Source organism: Dipodomys ordii, unplaced genomic scaffold (assembly GCF_000151885.1).
Source record: "Dipodomys ordii isolate 6190 unplaced genomic scaffold, Dord_2.0 Scaffold100, whole genome shotgun sequence".
Taxonomy (NCBI): Eukaryota; Metazoa; Chordata; class Mammalia; order Rodentia; family Heteromyidae; genus Dipodomys; species Dipodomys ordii.
The window spans coordinates 202,036-221,780 of record NW_012267316.1 but is presented as its reverse complement, the minus strand read 5'-3'; the positions used below and the strand labels follow the sequence as shown (position 1 = coordinate 221,780).

General features: G+C 35.8%; 1 protein-coding gene across 1 annotated transcript in view; it reads right to left on the bottom strand.

The window, feature by feature from the left end:
• Smchd1 (structural maintenance of chromosomes flexible hinge domain containing 1) overlaps positions 1-19,745 on the bottom strand; it is a 130,357-nt gene that overhangs the window by 72,375 nt on the left and 38,237 nt on the right. The window contains exons 13-22 of the mRNA XM_013027132.1: positions 17,514-17,708; positions 14,947-15,060; positions 14,187-14,293; positions 12,590-12,672; positions 12,345-12,458; positions 5,699-5,776; positions 5,107-5,226; positions 4,056-4,200; positions 2,000-2,096; positions 263-335 (exon numbers count right to left, since the gene is read on the bottom strand). Of these exons, the coding sequence (XP_012882586.1) occupies positions 263-335; positions 2,000-2,096; positions 4,056-4,200; positions 5,107-5,226; positions 5,699-5,776; positions 12,345-12,458; positions 12,590-12,672; positions 14,187-14,293; positions 14,947-15,060; positions 17,514-17,708 (1,126 nt within the window). The remainder of the gene's footprint in view (positions 1-262; positions 336-1,999; positions 2,097-4,055; positions 4,201-5,106; positions 5,227-5,698; positions 5,777-12,344; positions 12,459-12,589; positions 12,673-14,186; positions 14,294-14,946; positions 15,061-17,513; positions 17,709-19,745) is intronic.

The following is a 19,745-nucleotide window of genomic DNA, read 5'->3' as shown; positions in this document are numbered from 1 at the left end:
TGGATAACAAATGTGAAGTACCAGCATCAGCTACAACAGATTATTTCTTAATTAGCACTTTGTACTGCATGTAACTTTAATGCAACTTCCTTTTCTCAATTTAGTCCTCCTTAACTTGAGATAAATGAAATCAAAAAATTTTCTTCTTAAAATATAAAAGTTATATATCAACAACAGGTAAATGATAGGCCTAGCCTGAGATTAGCCTAATAAGTACATCCCTGGAATATAAGTATTCAGAATATATATTAAATAATATTACCAGGTAGTAGTCTAATTTTCAAAATCTGAGAATCTTCTTTTAAACCTGGCAGAACCACCTTCAAGTTAAAATTCTGTTGAAAAAAATAGTAAAAATTAAACCAAAGTCCTAAATACATACTTAAGCAGTTTATTTTTCAATTCCATTTGTTTTTCATTTTAACATCTTTACAGCAATCTACTTACCAATTTTCTATATGCTAAAATTACCTTAAGGGACTCAAGACATACTAACCTATACTACTTCACTGGAGAAAGACTGAACTGGAAAGTAACAATAACTGAATATAATAACAATACTGAATATAAAGTCCACTATTCTGTAAATAATATGTCTCCATGAATTTGATGGTTTTGATAAGTTTACATGGTTAATACACTTTCTACATAGCTCTATATTATCTCAGAGCCCCTTGATTAACCTAAAGATTTTTAAAAGTAAAAGTGAAAAAAAACCTACAAGTCTACTAAGTTTATCACTGATTTAAAATTTGCCAGAAATTTCACTTTATTTCCAGAAAACTCTCAATTAAGAAATGTGTGTTTGATCTTTAACTTGATTGACTACAAAGTAGCATATATAGGTTAATTACCCTAAATCTAAAATGTTTTTGTGAAGTATTTTTGGATCTTAGAATATTTAGTTATATAATGAGACATCTTGGGAATGGGACATATGGGACTCAAAAGTAAACATGAAAATTAATTTATGTTCACCTCATACATATAGCATGAGGTAGTTTTATAAAGTATTTTTTGGTGCCAAGCTTTGGCTATTATCTATCACACGAGGTTAAGTATAATTCCCTTCTTTCTTACCGCCCCTTCCATTATTTGTTTCATTCAGTCCACAACAATATGCTTTATTTTAAACATTGTATTAATAGGAAAAATATTTTAAATTAATGGCAATGATATTGTGGAAGGAAAGTGAAGTATTAACCAGTGTTCCCAATTAGCTATTTTCTAGATTTGAGAAATTAAAGGAGAAAGCAGCTTATTAAAACCTTCCACAAGGAGCTGGGAATGTGGCTTAGTTGTAGAGTGCTTGCCTAGCATGCATGAAGCCCTGGGTTTGATTCCTTAGTACCACATTAAAAGAAAAAGTCAGAAGTAGGTCTGCAGCTCAAGAGGTAGAGTGCTAACCTTGAGCAAAAAGAAACTCAGGGACAGTGCCCAGGCCCCAAGTTCAAATCCCAGGACTGGCAAAAAAACAAATAAAAAAAAAACCTCACTCAAATTTATGCATATTTTTTGACCATATCTCTCATCAAACTTCCCTTTATTTAAATACCAAATCAATATGCTTAAATATATGAGGTAAAGTTCCAAAGATTTCCACTGTGTCACTTTTGTTCCAAGAAACATAAATGAGAGGAAAAGCAGGAGAATAAGTATACAATTTGAAAGCTATTGAAAAAAGTTTTGAATTATGATATAGTTGAAGAAAATTTAATTCTTACATATTCAATGTTCCAGTATATCCTACAAATGAAACAATTACTAAGTCAGGTGACATAATGCTAGCTGATTAATTCAAAGGAACTCAGTTGTTACTATCCTTGTTTGTCAAAACAGGTCATTAAACACAGCATTTCCTATTTCATTTTTACCATCCAAGAAACAATTATTCATTGTCCTCATAAACCTGACATGTGAAATTGTAACTTCTTTGTACAACTACATAATAAAAAACAAAAAAGAAAGAACTATCATAACATTTATGTGCATTTCTTACCTTGCCTTGACAAGAGTTTATAGAGCCCTTAGCTGTAACACCTCGAATTACACAATTTGGTCCTTTGGTTATTTCTTCATAATGTAAAGATAAACCACTAGAAAAAAACAAATTTATTCTTAAACTTCCACTCCATTACTTACAAATATGTTGGAAATGTGTCATTAGCATCTTTAATTCATCTTTCTAATTAAAAAACAAACAAGAATGCCTTTTACAGTAAGGAAGGTGCTAAGAGTGGGAGATGACTCTGGAACTTGAAGATGAAACTGAAGATTTTTCATTCTGAATACATTTGGTGGTACTGGGGTTTGACCTTAAGGTCTTGTACTTGCTAGACAGGCTTTCTACAACATATCCAATCCTTTCCCTATTAATTTTTAAGATAGGCTACCATTTTTATCCTACTTCCTATACTAGCTGGAATGGCAGATAAGCATATCCAGCTTTCTTTGCTGAGATAGGTTCTGGTGAACATTTTTTTGCCCAAGCTGGACTGACCCAAACCTCTCCTGATCTCTCATGTATCTGGGATGATAGGCACATACATACCACTGCACCAAGCAATTGGTTAAGATAGGAACATATGAACTTTTTGCCTATGCTGACCTTAAACCATGATGTTCCTGATCTCCACCTCCACCCTAAATAGCTATGAATACAGCTATAAGCCAGTGGTGCCTGTCAGTACATAGTTTTATAACAGTTTTATAACTACGTATTCACTAGGCTGGCTATGACTTCTAGAGACAGTATCTGTGTTCACTTTAACTGTCAGGTGCCTAGAATACATGTTCAAATGGCTCAAAGAGTAAATGACTCCACCACAAAGAAAAGACTGCAGAGAAAATAAAAGAAGATACACACAGCATGCACTAAAGGATGTAGTTTAATCTGCAGCATTGTAAATGCACCAAACCAAACCAACAAATTGGGCAAACAATGCAAAAAGGAACTTAACATTTTATAAAACAACTTCTGAAGAAATATGTCATTCTTTTATGATTTGTGAACAACTTCCTAAGTACCACAGAACAGAGCAATAATAAATACTGAACATCCTCAATGACATCAATGGACATGCTATTAAGTTTCTCAAAGCTTTTTCTTAATGTAAGCCAATTATATCATTCTATAGAGTAAATTATTTTTTTTGGAGGGGGTGGTAGTGGGGCTTGAACTCTGGGCCTAGGCACTGTCCCTCAACTCGTCAGCTCGTGGCAAGGCAAGCACTCAACCACTTGAGCCACAGCTCCATTTCTGGTACTCTGGTGTTTAATTGGAATTAAGAGCCTCACAGACTTTCCTGCCCTGCTGGCTTTGAACCGTGATCCTCAGGTCCCAGACTCCTAAGTAGCTAGGATTATAGGTGTGAGTCATTGGTACACAGCTAGAGTAAAGGTAAATTTTAAGGGAAGATTTAAATCTCAATGGTAAATATAAACTTTATTGTTTATGACTTTTTAAAACACCAAAATGAACTACAATATCACTAAGTTTAAACATTAAAAATTCTCAGAAAACAGTAGCAGCTAACAGAACTGCCAGGACATAATATCATAGTTGCAAAAGGGGGGGCTAGGAAGGTGGCTCAGTGGTAGAGCACTTGCCTTGCATGCTCGAGGCCCTGGGTTCAATTCCTCAGCACCACATAAGAAAAAAGCCGAAAGTGGCGCTGTGGCTCAAGTGGTAGAATGATAGCCTTGAGCTGGAGAGCTGAGGGACAGCGCCCAGGCCCAGAGTTCAGGCCCCAGGACCGGACCCTCCCTCCGCCCCCCCCCCAAAAAAGTAATACATAGTTGCAAAAGGAATGGCGTTAAGACCTAGATACCTAAATGACTTCAAATGTGAATACAGTCAAAAGATAATCTTCACTGAAATGATTTATACAGGATATTATAGTTGCAGAGAATAGCATAGGGCCAAATGAATCCCTAAATACCATAAAATTCAGGTAAACACTTAAATGATAATAATTCAGTTCAGCTCACATGCATAAACATAACCAAAGGAAGAGCATATAAAAAGACAAATATAAACCAGCTCTTCAAATTACCTTGCTTCAAGAACTGGCTGAATATTAGTTACTAGTTGGCTAGGGTGACCAAATTCATCCTGAAACTCCAAAGGGATATTGAATGGAACTCCAACACGAAAAGGAAGATCCAGAAGACCAAAAGAAAATTTCTCTGGCTTGCCCTCTTAACAAAAACAAAAACAAAAAAGGAATTTCATTTGTCAGAAAACTCACAAGTAACCAGAAACATACTCATTTATGTACTGGAAACATGGCATATTAAATTTACTTATACATTAAACATTTATAATCCATGTGGGAAAGTTAGAACTTTATTTCACACTATACACAAAAATGAAATTCCAAATGTAGAAACGGTATTTTTTAAAATTCTGAATTATTAGAACAGAACTTTTTTTTATGGTTGGTTGTAGGGCTTGAACTGTGGGCCTGGGTGCTGTCCCTGAGCTCTTCAGCTCAAGGCAAGCACTCTACCACTTGAGCCACAGCAACACTTCCTGTCTTCTGGTGGTTAATTGGGATAAGAGTCTCATGGACTTTCCTGCCAGGGTGGCTCTGAACTGTGTTCCTCAGATCTCACCTTCTGAGTAGCTAAGATTAAAGGCATGAGCACCAGCGAATGGATTAGAACAGAACTTTTTTTTATTAAGACAAAGAACTTCTAGGCAAAAACAGTACTTAATAGTTATGAAAGGATTTGCTAAGCTCGAAAAGGAAAAAAGTGATTATGTGTTGTATAAAGCATTACAATTATGTACCTTTTACAAAGCAGCTATTCGATTTTTGGGTTTATTGTTTTGTTTTGGTGAGGAGATTGAACCTAGGGCCTTGTACACGCTAAGTTCATGCTCTACCACTGAGCTATAGGGAGGCAGAGGAGAGGGGGGAGAGGAGAAAAAGGAGGAGGAGGAGGAGGAGGAAGAGGGGGAAAAATATCTATAAAAATAAGACGGAATGTGATTCTAAAGTAGAGATAAAAATCATTTAATAATTAAAATGGAAAATATCTTCTGTCCCTGAATTTAAAATGCAACTTTTAGTTGTAATCACATGTTAGCATTTTACTTACCTTTAACAGAAAATTTAATGGCTTTAGATGGGAGTGGTCTTCCTGCATAGGTGTCTGCATTGCTTTCATTCAATACAACTTGTAATTTCAATGTGTAATTCCCCAATTTTTGGATATTTTCTAGATAAATGACAAATTAAATCTTATGTCAGCACAATTCTACCTTACATGTAATTTGTTTTGGTGAGGTAAGATCCCACTGGTATGTACTTGTGCATTCCACTGATCGTCCTTTTAATCAGCTTCCTGAACTGGGACTACAGCCTGGTACTAGCATGTCAGCATTATGGTTATTGATGATGACAGATCAAACCCAAGATCTCTTATGTCGAAAAACAAACTTTACAACTTTGGCAGGGGGGGAGGGGGAATATGGAAGGGATAGGAAGGGGAAACAAAGGAGGAAGCAACAATGCTTGATAAGAAATGTACTCATTATCTTGCCCATGTAATTGTAACTCCTCTGTATGGTATTTTCATAATAAAAAATTTAAAAAAAAACACACAACATCTCATTTATGGTAGGGAAGCCGTTACCACCAAAATACATCTGCAGGCCCCAATGGATTTAACATTCAGAATAATAACTCACCCATTTTTTTAAACCAATAAGGCCATTTTCCTCCGTGTTGACTGATATGTGAAATGATTTCTTTATTCCCACTTGAAGCTAAATTAAAGAAAATAGAAATACTGCTGAGACATTGAATACAAAATATGAATGTAAGATGTCACATTAGTATTTAATGTCATTATCTTTATTTGTAGTGTATTTTTAAAAACTGTTTTAAAGTTTCAAAAGATCTTAAAGTATACCCTATGCAAGCGAAAAACAATAACTAAAGTTTACTCATTCAGCTCATTAAAATTCCTTTATTTCAAATCTTCATAAGACATTTCACATTAAGTTTTAATAGTTTAATTGGTAAAACAATTTTCATAGTAAAATCCATTAAAAAAATTTCCTCAAAATTAACATATAGTTCATTACAAAAAAGTGATTTTTTTCTTTGCCAGTCCTGGCAAAGGGAGAAATCCCAAACTCATTCTGTGAAGCCAATATCACACTCATCCCCAAACTAAGGAAAGACCCAACAAAAAAAGAGAACTACAGACCAATCTCTTTGATGAACACAGAGGCAAAGCTCCTCAATGAAGTTTTGGCCTGCCGGGTGGCAGGGGCTCATGATCCTAGCTACTCAAGAGGTTGAGATGTTGAGGATCATGGTTTAAACCAGCCCGGGAAGGAAATTCCACAAGACTCTTATCTTCAATAAACCACTAGAAAACCTGAAGTAGCACTGTAACTCAAGCGGTAGCACGCTCACCTTGAGCTAAAGAGCTGAGGAACAGCACCCAAGCCCAGAGTTCAACCCCCACGAATGACCCTCCCCCCCAAAAAATTTAGCCAACAGAATCAAGAAACATGTTTAAAAAAAAAATCATACATTATGATCAAGTAGGCTTCATCCCAGAGATGCAGGGATGGTTTAACATACGTAAATCAATTAGTACAAACCATCATATCACCAGATCCAAGGTCAAGAAAGGGAAATTACTTGCAATAACCCCCCAAAAAATAAAATATCTAGGAATTAACCTAATCAAATATCTACTCAGGAGGCTAAGATCTGAGGATGGCGGTTCAAAGCCAGCCCCTTGTAGGAAAGTCCGTGAAACTCTTATCTCCAATAAACCACAGAAAACCAGAAGTGGTGCTGTGGCTCAAGTGGTAGAGTGCTCACCTTGAGCTGAAGAGCTAAGGGACAGCGCCCAGGCCCAGAGTTCAAGCCCACAACCGACAAAAAAAATAAAAATACCATAACCTAAGAGTAAATTAGTGAAAACTACAAAAATCTAAAAAAAGAAATCAAAGAGAACACCAGAAAATAGAAGGACCTTTCATGTTCTTGGATAAGCACAATCAATATTGTGAAAATGTCCATACTGCCAAAAATGATACACAGATTCAATGCAATTCCAATCAAAATTCTAATGGCAGAAAAAAACAATGACAGAGAAAACAATCCAAAATCATAGGGAACAACAAAAGACCTAGAATAGCCAAAGTAATTCTAGGCAAAAGAAACAATGCGGGGGGAGGGGGGGAATCACAATTTCAACCTCTACTGTAGAGCCATAATAACAAAGACAGCTTGGTATTGGCATAAGAACAGACCCAAAGACCGATGGAACAGATTAGAAGATCCAGAAATAAAATCACTGTATGTATAGTCACCTGATATTTGACAAAGGAGTCAAAGACATACAGAGGAAGAAACATAGCCTCTTCAACTATTGGTTCTGAGAAAACTGGGTGGACACATGCAGAAAACTGAAAGTGGGCCCCAGCCTATCACCGTGCACTAAAAACATTAACTCAAAATGGATTAAAGACCTTAACATCAAACCTGAAACTCTGAAACTACTGCAAAACAGAGTAGAAGAAAGACCTGAACTTAGAGGCACAGGCAAGAGCTTCCTAAAGAAAGTCCCAAGGCCACAGCAAATTGGAGAGACTCAACAAATGGGGCTAACTTAAAATAAAAAGTCTGCACAGATAAAGATATTGCAACCAAACTAGAAAGAAAGCCAACTAATTGGGAAAAAATATTAACAGCAACATATCAGACAAAGGCCTAATATCCATATGTACAGGGAAGTCAAGAAACTAATCCCTCCCAAATCTAACAAACCAATCATTAAATGGTCAAGGGAACTAAAGAGAGACTTCTCAGAAGAAGAGATAAAAATGACAAAGAAACACATGAGGAAATGGTCATCATCCCTGGTTATGAAGGAACTGCAAATTAAAAACAACCCTGAGATACTACCTTACCCCAGTCAGAATGGCCCACATCCTAAATTCAGCCAATGACAAATGTTGGCAGAGGTGTGGAGAAAGAAGAACCCTATTGCATGGTTGGTAGGAATGTACACTAATATAACCACTTTGGAAAGCAGTCTGGAGGTACCCCAGAAAGCTAAATATAGACCTCCCCTTTGACACAGCCATACCACTACTAGGCATCTACCCTAAGCAACAGGAACCAAGATACAAGGACATATGCACCTCCATATTCATTGCAGCACTGTTCACAATAGCCAAGATATGGAAACAACCGAGATGCCCTACACCAGATGAATGGATCCAAAAACTGTGTTATCTATATACAATGGAATATCATGCAGCCATTAGAAAGGACAAAATAATGGCATTCCCAGGGAAATGGATGGAACTAGAACAAATCATTCTGAGCAAGGCTGTGGCTAAAGCTGTAGAAAGTGAGCCTTGAGCAGAAAAGCCTAGTAGAGCATAAAGCTCTAAGCTCAAGCTCCAAGCACTAGCAAAAAAGGCAGAAGAAAAGAATAAAGTAGAGGGATGATATGACTTCTCCAAAATATTCCTTCTTATTTATTGCTACTTTAGAACAATACAAATGTCTTGGATACTTATAAAAAAAGTTCATAACTATATCAGGTAGATGACATAACTACACATGAAAAAAAAGTAATTGTTTAAGTAAATTTTTCACTATGCACATAAAAAAGAGTATCTAAGAACAAAATAAAATTTAATCCAACAATTACTACATAGTAATACCATCAGTATTACAGTATTGAAAGTATTATAATACATTCTAGGATAAAGTATATAAACAATTATTAAGAATCAAAAATGGAAATGAATTATACAAACCTATGGGTGTCAAAACAGCAATGTTCTCTTTACCTAACTTATGTAACCATAACCCCTCTGTACATCACCTTGATAATAACTATTTTAAAAATTAAAACCAAAAAAAAGCACAAAAGAATAAAAAATGGGATGAGTGCTGATAGTTCATGGTTATAATCCCAGCTACTCAGGAATCTGAGATCTGAGGATCACTATTTGAAGCCACAGGGCAGGAAAACCCACGAGATTCTTCTCTTCAATTAAGAACCAAAATGCCAGACTGGGAAGGTGGCTCAGTGGTAGAGCACTCACCTTGCATGCTTGAGGACCTGGGTTCGATTCCTCAGCACCACATAGGCAGGGGAAAAAAATACCGGAAGTGGTACTGTGGCTCAAATGGTAGAGTGCTAGCCTTGAGCTCTTTGAAGAGCTGAAGGACAGCACCCAGGCCCAGAGTTCAGGCCCCACAACCGGACCCAAAAAATAAATAAATAAAAATATATTTAAAAAAAAAAAAAGAACCAAAATGCCAAAGTAGAGCTGTTGCTGTAATGGTGGTATACAAGCCTTGAGGGACAGTGCCTAAGTCCTGAGTTCAAGCCTCAGGACTGGCACAAAAACAAAGTAGAATCAAAAATGAAGCCAGGAGCTGGTGGCTCATATCTGTAATCCTAACTACTAAGAAGGCTGAGATGTGAGAATCATGATTGAAAGCTAGCCTGGATAGGAAAGTCTGTGAGACTCTGATTTCCAATTAATCACTAAAAAGCAGGATGGAACACTGTGGCTCATGTGGTAGACCTTTACCCTTGAGGGGAAAAAAAAAATGCGGAGGAACAGCACTCAGGCTCTGAGTTTAAGCCCTAGAACTGACCAAACAAAAAAACAAAACAAAACAAAAATAAAATAAAACCTGTAAGGACTGAGAACACAGTTCAAAGTAGGACGGCATGTGTCTATAACAACCATGAGTTTCTCAGTTCAATTCCCAGTACTGCCAATAATACTTACACACACACATTCCTCCTCTACATACACACACAGGTTAGACCTGGTAGTGCACACATATAACCCAAGCTATTGTGGAGGCAGAGATAGTTTATGGCCAGTATGGTCAAAAGTTAGTGAGAACTTATTTCAAAATAAAGTCTGGTATTATGACACTATCTGAAATTTCCAATACTGAAGAGGGGGAGGTATAAAGATTGGGGTTAAGGTCAGTCCCAGGCAAAAGCCTAAGAGTCCATTTGGAAAACAAACAAAGCAAAAAGACTTGGCTATGGCTCAAAAAGTAGAGCCTGTCCGGAAGCATGCGGCCCTGAGTTTAATCCTCAGTACATCTAATACATATGTACATACAAATAGGCTCAATGATAAAGTATGTACTTTTCATGGCAAAGATCTGGGTTTAATATCTAGGACCAAAAATAAAAAAATAAAGACTTTCAATATAACTGAATGGATATAAAAGTATAAAATAAAAGTAATTAAGTAAAAACACAAAATATACTATTTTTCTTTTCTTTTTCAGAAATAATCATTCTGAGCTGTCAGTTGAAAAGTAAAGGACAAATTTTACCCAGTGGCAATACTAACTAATACGCAAACTGAAGACTCTAAACCAGCATTCCCCACTGAAAAAAATTAGGGGTACAGGATGAATTGGGTCTAGGGTGACATATATGAAAAGATTCTATGCTACCTTAAGCCAGAAAGCAAGAAAGCCAAAATCAAAGAAATTTAGGGTCATATCAAGATTACACAGAAGATAACATAAAAGTACATCCAGGCGCTAGGAAGGTGGCTCAGTGGTAGAGCGCTAGCCTTGCATGCATGAGGCCCTGGGTTCGATTCTCTAGCACCACATAAGAGAAAAAGCCGGAAGAGGCGCTGTGGCCCAAGTGGTAGAGCGCTATCCTTGAGCTGAAGAGCTGAGGGATAGTGCCCAGGCCCAGAGTTCAGGCCTCACGACCGGACCCAAAAAAAAAAAAAAAAAGTACATCCAAAGTGGAAAAAAATGAAGCAATCTAAATGGACTGATTGTCAAAAATATATTTTATACCAGCCTGCCATAATGGCATTGGCGTTAGGACCCAAGCACACTGTATGGATTGTCAGGTCCCTTATATAAAATGACATAGTATTTGCATATTAACTATATATAATCACATACTTTAAGTCATCTCTATATTACATACAATGCCCTATACACTGTACATATTATATAAATGCTATACTATATTATTTAAGGAAAATGGTGAAAAAAATCAGTATGTATTCATTGTGTACAGACACGATTTTTTTTTCCCCTCAAGTATTTTCAACACAAATTGGTTGAATTGGCTGATGTAGAACCAAGATAAAGAGGGTAGACTATACTTGATCTTCCTCCAGTCCTTGGTAGAGAATTCCTAAAATCCTTAAAATTCTGAGTGCTGTGATAGGAATATCTTTTGTTTTTCATGCCAAAAAAAAAAAACTTACCACATAAGCTTTTATTAATGAGTAAAGTATCTAAGGATAGACAGTGGTTGCAGTAAAAGGTACAATGTGAGTTGAAATTCTGCTAAACCCTGCCTGGCATTAAATGGAGAAAAGATAAAAAGATCTATCCATCAATGGGCAATGAATTAATCTACCATATGTACCATAATGGCACCACCATAACATCCAGGAGGAAGAGGTATGGAAAGCTGGACTGGTATTGTACCCACTATAATATAACTAATATAAATAAATGTTTCTGAGTTTTGTAAGCCATTCTAGAAATGTTCTTATCTGAGGAGATGATCCTGAAATAAGTATCTGAACTGGGCAGTCTTACAGTAATGTACTTTTATCCAATTATGTCTGTACCTAAGGAGCACTTAGTATCAGAACTGAGTTAAACTATCAGACACCCCTGTTGGTATCTGCTAAGAAATGGAAAACTAGGCAATATTGGAAGAAAAACAAACAAACAAGACATAATTGATGTCAGAGGTGTTCTATGTGCAAACCAGCAAAAAGTTTATTTTCCTCTTTAACATGCCAAAGAAATGAACAGAAATACATGAAACACTCTACAAAACAAGTGGCTGAGCTTCCCTGAAAAAACAAAACAACAACAACAACAAAAAAAAACAGACAGACCAGACAATACTCAACTAAAAGGAGCTGAGAGCACTGTCTAGATACTGAGGATATTAGAAAAATGAATGCCTGAGATCCATGCAGGAAGAAAAAGTTTGCTGGGTGAAGTGGAGATTCTGTAATCAAATCTATAAAGTAGAAGGGGAAGAGGATAAAAAGGAAAAGGATGATGTGGGGAATGAATATGAGCAAAGCACATAATATACATGTACAACAATAGAATAACAAAACCATTAAAATTGTAAAAGGAAGGAATAAGAACATAGTAGAGAGAATGAAAATGACCTAAGTAAATTACATGCATTGCTGGACACATACCACAGAGAAATCTCTTTGTACAATTAATATATGCTAATAATAAAAAGCTAATCACCCACAAATTTGGTATCTAAATGGACACAAAAGATTCAAATAAGTATATACTTACAGTGCAATATAACCTTAAGTTCAACCAGGAGTTTCTTTGATCCTCCATGACTTGTTCCTGGAAGCTTCTGCATTGCTTCCCCCTTTTTATTTAGTATTTCAATTCTTAATGCACCTATGAGTTCAAAATTAAGAGAGTATCTTAATTTATACATAAAGAATCTGCTAGGTCTTTACATTATATTCTAATTTCTTATATTTTTTAAGGCAGAATAAAAACAATTTTGTTACTAGAAATCAACATACCAATGGGGGTTCCAGCAGGCCTAATTTCATTAGGCAATAATTCATCTCCTTCCGGCCAAGTTACTGATAATCTATCAGGGAGCCTATTATGAAACCAGCATATTAATGTTTCACGAAATTTATTACAGCTTTAATTAGAAAATTAGTTGCTACAATGATAAATTACTGTTGGCATATTTTGAAAGGCCAAATCAATTTTCTATATAAACAACTGTTTTCCATTCTAATCTTGATATGGCTACTTTAAAAAAAAAAAAGACAAAAGTTTCCTGGTATTTCAACTTAGAAACCATCAATTTTTTGGATTTTTCTGACTGTTTACAGTAAATACATGTTACCTTTAGGACACAAAATAAACTCTAAAAATAAAAAAAAAAAAATCAGTAAGAAACAAAGTAACAGCAACATTAACCATAGAACCAGAAGACTATAGAATAAAATTCTGTCTTTTTTTTTTTTTGGGGGGGGGGGGTCAATTGTGGGGCTTGAACTCTAGGCCTGGGTGCTGTCCCTGAGCTCTTCAGCTCAAGGCGAGTGCTCTACCACTTGAGCCACAGCACCACTTCCAGCTTTTTCTGTTTATGTGGTGCCTAGGAATCAAACCCAGGGTCTCATGAATGCAAGGCAAGCACTCTACCGCTGAGTCACCTTCCCAGCCCCCCTACTTTTGAGTTCTGTGCAGTTCTGGGGCTTGAATTCAAAGCCTGGGTGGTGATGTTGAGCTTTTTTTGCTCAAGGCAAGTTTCTAACATCTGGTCCACCAGTCCATTGTTTTGGTTTCTTGGCAGTGTCCTAACTATGTAACCCAGGCTGACCTAAATTCATCACTGTGTACCTCAGCCTCCTAAATAATGCTACAATTACAGGTGCCCACCATGATGCTCAGTTACTTCTTTTTACTAATTTTACTTCTCAGAAGGTATCATGAAGCTGGATATCAGTCACGCATGCCTGTTAACCCCAGCTACTTAGGAGGCTGAAATTTGAGGATTAAAGCAAAACCAGCCAAGGCAAGAAAGTCTGTGAGGCACTTATCTCCAATTCATCATCAAAAAGCCAAAATGCAGCTGTGTCTCAAGTGGTAGAGTACTGGCCTTACGTGAAAAAGCTAAGAGATAGTGCCTAGACCTGAGTTAAATACACACACTAAAAGAAGGTACCACCAAATTTTTTAAAATAGGTATTTTTTTATTATAAAGATACTGTATGGAGGGGTTACAGTTAAATGAGTAAGGTAATGAGTACATTTCCTATCAAGCATTGTTATCCCTCCTTTGTTTTACCCCTACCATCCCTTCCTTCCCCACCGCCAACTCCTCCCTCCCCCGACATGTTTTATTTAGTTGTAAGCCAAACTATTTTTCCTTCCAATACCTTAGAAAACTGTTATTTCAGATACAGAATATTTCCTTTCTTTGCTACAAGTGAAGGTTTGCTTTTATAAGACCTTAATTGACCTTAATAAGGCCTTAATGTCAAAGACATTCACCTCTCCATGTCCAAAATCTTAAAACTATCAGAGATATATGCAGCAATACTTAAAAGCACTACAATTCTCCTAATTTTATTTTAGTCATGCTTTTGAAATTTATCTTACCTTGCCATTTCATCTTCCACATATTTTCTAACAGTTTTCTCAGCAACTGTCCTATCCAGTTTTGCAATTGGCACAGTTCTTACTTCATCATACAGTGCCTGAGGTTCCTGAATAAATAAATGAGTTTACACCATTGCAAAGAAAACTAAATTTAGCTACAAAACTCATCCGTTTTTTTCCTGCAAAGGCATCTACATACCTAACCCTTTTATTCTCAGTTTAATCTCTGTAATTCAAACAAAATATGATATACAGAACACACACCATAGTCTTGAATTACTCATGCTTGAGGTAGAATTCTGATTCTAAATATACATTCGTTTTTAGGTCCAAGAGGAAATGCATACTTTATAAAATTATTGTGTTTGCAAAGACTGTACATACAGATATTAAATTCCACAGGTTATTAAAAAATTAAAAATTCATGCTGACCACAACTACTTCATTTAATGGGAAAAAATTCAAAAATAAAAATACTGTGGGGTTGAGATGTAGCTCAGTGACAAAGTGCTTGCCTAACAAGTGCAATGTCCTGGGTTCGATCCCCAGTACCAAAAAAGACAAAAAAAAAAAAAAAAAAAATACTGGGACCTTTATTGCGACACCTGTACAAAAGTGGTACCAAGACAAATTCAATGTCTCTAGTTGAAAGCATCATAAGAAAAGACATATCTTTATTTTTAAGGCACTGTGAGACTTTTTTTTATTTTTAAAACTTTTTATTATTTTTTAAACTACATTTATTAACTTTCTATCTTACCATTGCAATTTGAACTTCTCCTCCTGTAGCATATACTTCTCCATCATGATCACCATAAAGAAAAAATCTTACTATGCTTCCATAAAAAAGAGGAAGTGTCTTGGTTGTCTTGACCTGATATATAGATGTTTAAGAAAAAAATTAGTCATAATATTTACTGAAAGAGATTTAGTAGTAATTATACATCATAAAGTTCTCTTAGATAAGGCAAAAATCCTTAGTAACTATCATTAGAAATACTAATGTAGTATTCTAATATACTAATAAAATTATATTTGTAAGGCTGTCCACTTTCTACAATTTTTTTTAAAATATAGCTTTTTTACACAAATGTCATAAACATGAATTTATAAAGTTGAATAACATTTTTATCAAATAAATTAGCACAAAACTTGATTATGGTATTTGCCTTAATGCTAAGGATATTATCTCTACTAGTTCACTTCAGAAAATACAAAAAGGACTGTAAGAGTTTATACCCATCTACCTAATCATCCTCATTTCTAAATTATTTTGACTCAAATACACTATAGGTTTCAGGACAATTCTTTTTTTATTATTATTATCTTTAAGTAGTTGTACAAAGAAGTTCCCATTCAGGACAATTCTTACTGCTTGCCATTTTGCTGAACTTGCTTATGTATATCTATGTTCTTAAGAACTTCACCTCAAGGCTTTTACTCAAGTCCACAAAGCATTTGACAAAGTAATTTTTTCACTTGGATTCAGGGACATTAAACTAACTCTTCTAGTTTCCATTTTTCTCAGGAGTTTATTCTTTGTCTCCTTTGCCAGTTCCTTTACATTCTAGCCCTTAAATGTTAGATAAGCCTCAGCACTTAGCTCTATATTAAACATTTCTAGATAGTCTCATCCAACTCCATGACTTTCAATATATGATATGACCCCTCACATTAATGGAAAATAAATGCTCCTCTACTTTTGTAATTATCTATCTATGTAGATTCATGTCTCTACCTTTTTCTAAAATTCTAAGTAATTGTACAAAGGGGTTTCAATTCAACAAGTCAGTATGATTACAATGCATCTTAATGTCATCCCTTCCTTTATCCTCCACCATCTTTCCTAACATTCTCAATTACATAGCACCATTTTTACATATATATATATATATATATATATATATATATATAATGACTTTATTTGCCTGCACTTCCTCTAATTTACCTGTATCCCTTTTTCTCCCTCCCTCTGCAAACTCTCCCCTGCCCCCACCCCTATGCCCACCCACCCCCATCTTATTGTGGGTTGGTCCTGAGCTGTTTGTTTTTGCTCAAGGCTAGAATGCTAGTGGAACTGAGTTACAGTTCTACTTCCAGCAATTTGTTGGATTTCCTCTCCAGGTATGCTTCAATCTGCAATCCTCAGATCTCAGCCTCCTGAGGTACTAGGATTATAGGCATGACCCACAGTTGCCCAGCTTCTATGTTTTAATGTTCACCCAAATGAACTTTTGCCTAAAGAATTTCATGATTTGTTCCTCTCCTTCCAAGCCCCAACACCGTTCAAAGTTAAAAATTCTCTTCTTTTTCAACTGCCCAAAGATTTTTCATCCTCTCTTCACTGAATTTATTCTCTTCTCATCCATAGTCCATGCTTCCATTATCCCCATTTTTAGGAAATTATAATACCTTAAAAACTAGCAATAAAAAAGTGGAACTTGTAACAATAATCAAGACTTTTCTCAGTTGTAGGACTTGAACTCACAGCCTAGCACTGTCCCTGTGCCTCATTGTGCTCAAGGCTCACACTCTACCACTGGAGCCACAGTGTCTCTTCCAGTTCTGAGTGGTAATTAGAGATAAGAATCTCATGGGGACTTTTCTGCCCAGAGCCACCAATGCCCGGCTTAATAATAAGGACTTTTTAAAAAATACTTTAATTCACTAATTAAAATCAGTTTGTCCTTTTTATTCTTTACTAGCTCCTTAAGAGTTTATACATATATTTTATTTATTTACTTATTTATTTATTTTGGTCTTGGGGCTTGAACTCTTGGCCTGGGTGCTGTCCCTCAGCTCTTCAACTCAAGGGGAGCACTCAACCACTTGAGCCATAGCTCCACTTCCAAGTTTTCTGAGAGCTTTACTGGAGATAGGAGTCTCATAGACTTCCCTGCCCAAGCTGGCTTTGAACCATGATCCTCAGATCTCAGCCTCCTGAGTAGCTATAATTACAGGCGTGAGCCACCAGTGCCCGGCTTACATAATTTGGTGGGGGGAGGGTATTTTTTGTCTGTCATGGGGCTTGAACTCTGAGCTTGGGCGTTATCCCTCAGCTCTTCAGCTAACGGCTAGCACTCTACCTCTTGAGCCACAGTGTCACTTCTGGTTTTCTAGTGATTTATTGGAGATAAGAGTCTCACAGTTTCCTGCCCAGGCTGGCTTTGAACCGTGATCCTCAGATCTCAGCCTCCTGAGTAGCTAGGATTATTACAGTCGTGAGCCACCAGCACCCGGCTACATACATAATTTTTTTGTTAGAAAATCTAATACATTAAATTTAGTTTCAAATGCTACTAAATTGAATCTAAAAGTTCAACTTACCAGCTGTCCTGCTTTGTATATTTTTCCATCCCATTCTATTGCTGCATATGTTGCCCAGGGGCCTTGCTTTTTAGAGGGAAGATCTGGACGGGTAATTACTCCTTTAAAAAGTGTAAATTTTATCTGTTTATCATACTTTTCATGACAGTCCTTCAGCCACAAGGCAAATTCTCTGTCAATTTTCATTCTCTGTTCCTGTAAAAAAAAAAAAATATTTATTAATTTTATTTTATTTTTTGCAAGTCCTGGGGCTTGAACTCAAGGCCTGAGCACTATCCCTGAGTTTCTTTTTGCTCAAGACTAATACTACCACTTGAGCAACAGCACCACTTTCAGCTTTTTTTGTTTATGTGATACTTCATGCTTGTTAGGCAAGCATTCTACCACTAAACCACATTCCCAGCCCAAAAACAATTTGTTTAATGTTCTATGAAATGCAAGATATATTTATATATAAAATAAATATAGCCTTACACATTTCTCACTAATTTCCTTTTTCCTTCCATGTACTACACCTTAGATACACAAAAATAAAATATTGCCAAGCACCAGAGGCTCACGCCTGTAATCCTAGCTATTCAGAAGAATGAGGTCTGAGGATTTTAGTTCAAAGCCAGACCAGGCAGGAAAGTCCATGAGACTCTTATCTCCAATTAAACACAAGAAAACTGGAAGTGGCACTGTAGCTCAAGTGGTAGAGTGCTCACCTTCAGCTGAAGAACTCAGGGACAGAGCTCAAGCCCAGAGTTTAAGCCCCACGACCGACAAAATAAAGTATCTGTATCAGTGGTTTTATATTTTATTTTCCTCATATGTTAACAGCACATTAATTGAGTTTGTCTTTTGCTATCTGAATAAAGCTTAGTTAAAATATTATTCTTCATCTGATCATACAAATAATATTTATTAAAATGAACTCCAGGAAATGGAAACAGGGTTTTTTCTTACTTGCTGCTTTTATTTTCTTTTTTGTCTTGTTTGTTCATTTATATGCATTTGGGAGTAAAACAGGAAGCACAGAAATATAAGGAAAATGGTACAAATGCATCAGTGGTACTCACTAAATACTATGTTGAAAATGAACTATACAACTTGTAGGTTAAGAATGAGAGAGAAAAACAGAATAAGGGAAGGGGTTACAAGGCCCCCCCCAAAATGTACTCTTTACCTGACTTATGTTAACTGTAACCCCTCTGTATGTTACCTTTATAATAAAACATTTTCCTGATTCCTTCTGTATAAATTTAGATGGAAGAATTAATTAAGGAAGAAAGGAAAAAGGTTCAGAGGGAATGTTCAATATCATACCTGGAACCAAGGTTTTAAATACCAGGAATCACTATCAACCAAGAAAAGAAATCTATCTCTTGGGAACTCAACATTAAACTACACTAAGAGTATGCTAAGTAAGTTGCTCAGGTGTATTGGTAGGAAAGTATACTAATGACATAATGGGAAAAACGCATTTCACAGCTCTATTTTTACCCAGAAGACTAGATAAAGTAGGTGATCACTGTGCAAAAGTTCATGATATAGATCTAATTATTCATCTATGTTCTTTTTATGTGAAGATGCTTCTGAGGTTTCTACTTACTATATCCATATCATAAGAAGATCTAAGAAATACAAGTAAACTTATTCAAATATTAATCAGCTTTAAATTCTAGAGTACAACTGACAACTGAAAACTCATAAAAAAAAAAACCTTTAAAAAATATTAATGCAGGGGTAGGGAGGAGTCAGGGGAAGTGGGGGGGAAGGAATGGTAGGGGACAAACAAAGGAGGAGGTAACAATGCTAAATAGGAAATGTACTCATTACCTTACTCATGTAATTGTAACCCTTCTGTACAGTCTCTTTACAACAAAAAATACACATAAAAACATTTTTAATGCACAAAAATATAAAGTTGATACTCTCAATGAAGAAACACAAAGATGGAATGCTTTTGTGCCTAATACTTATTGAAAAGAACTCCAAGAAATGGAAACAGGTTTAAATACATATGTGTGTATATGTAAAATAGACATACATATAAAATATCATGTAATATTTGATACATTTAAATGCTGCACAGTATTTTAAATCAAGTTAAATATATTTAAATAATCAATTCTTTAACCACAATCTTTTAATTAAATGAAAGTACATAAAATATCAGTGAAAACCTAACCTACTAGTGTCTTTGGTTAACTTAAAAATAAAACATTTTATCAACATGCATCATACTTA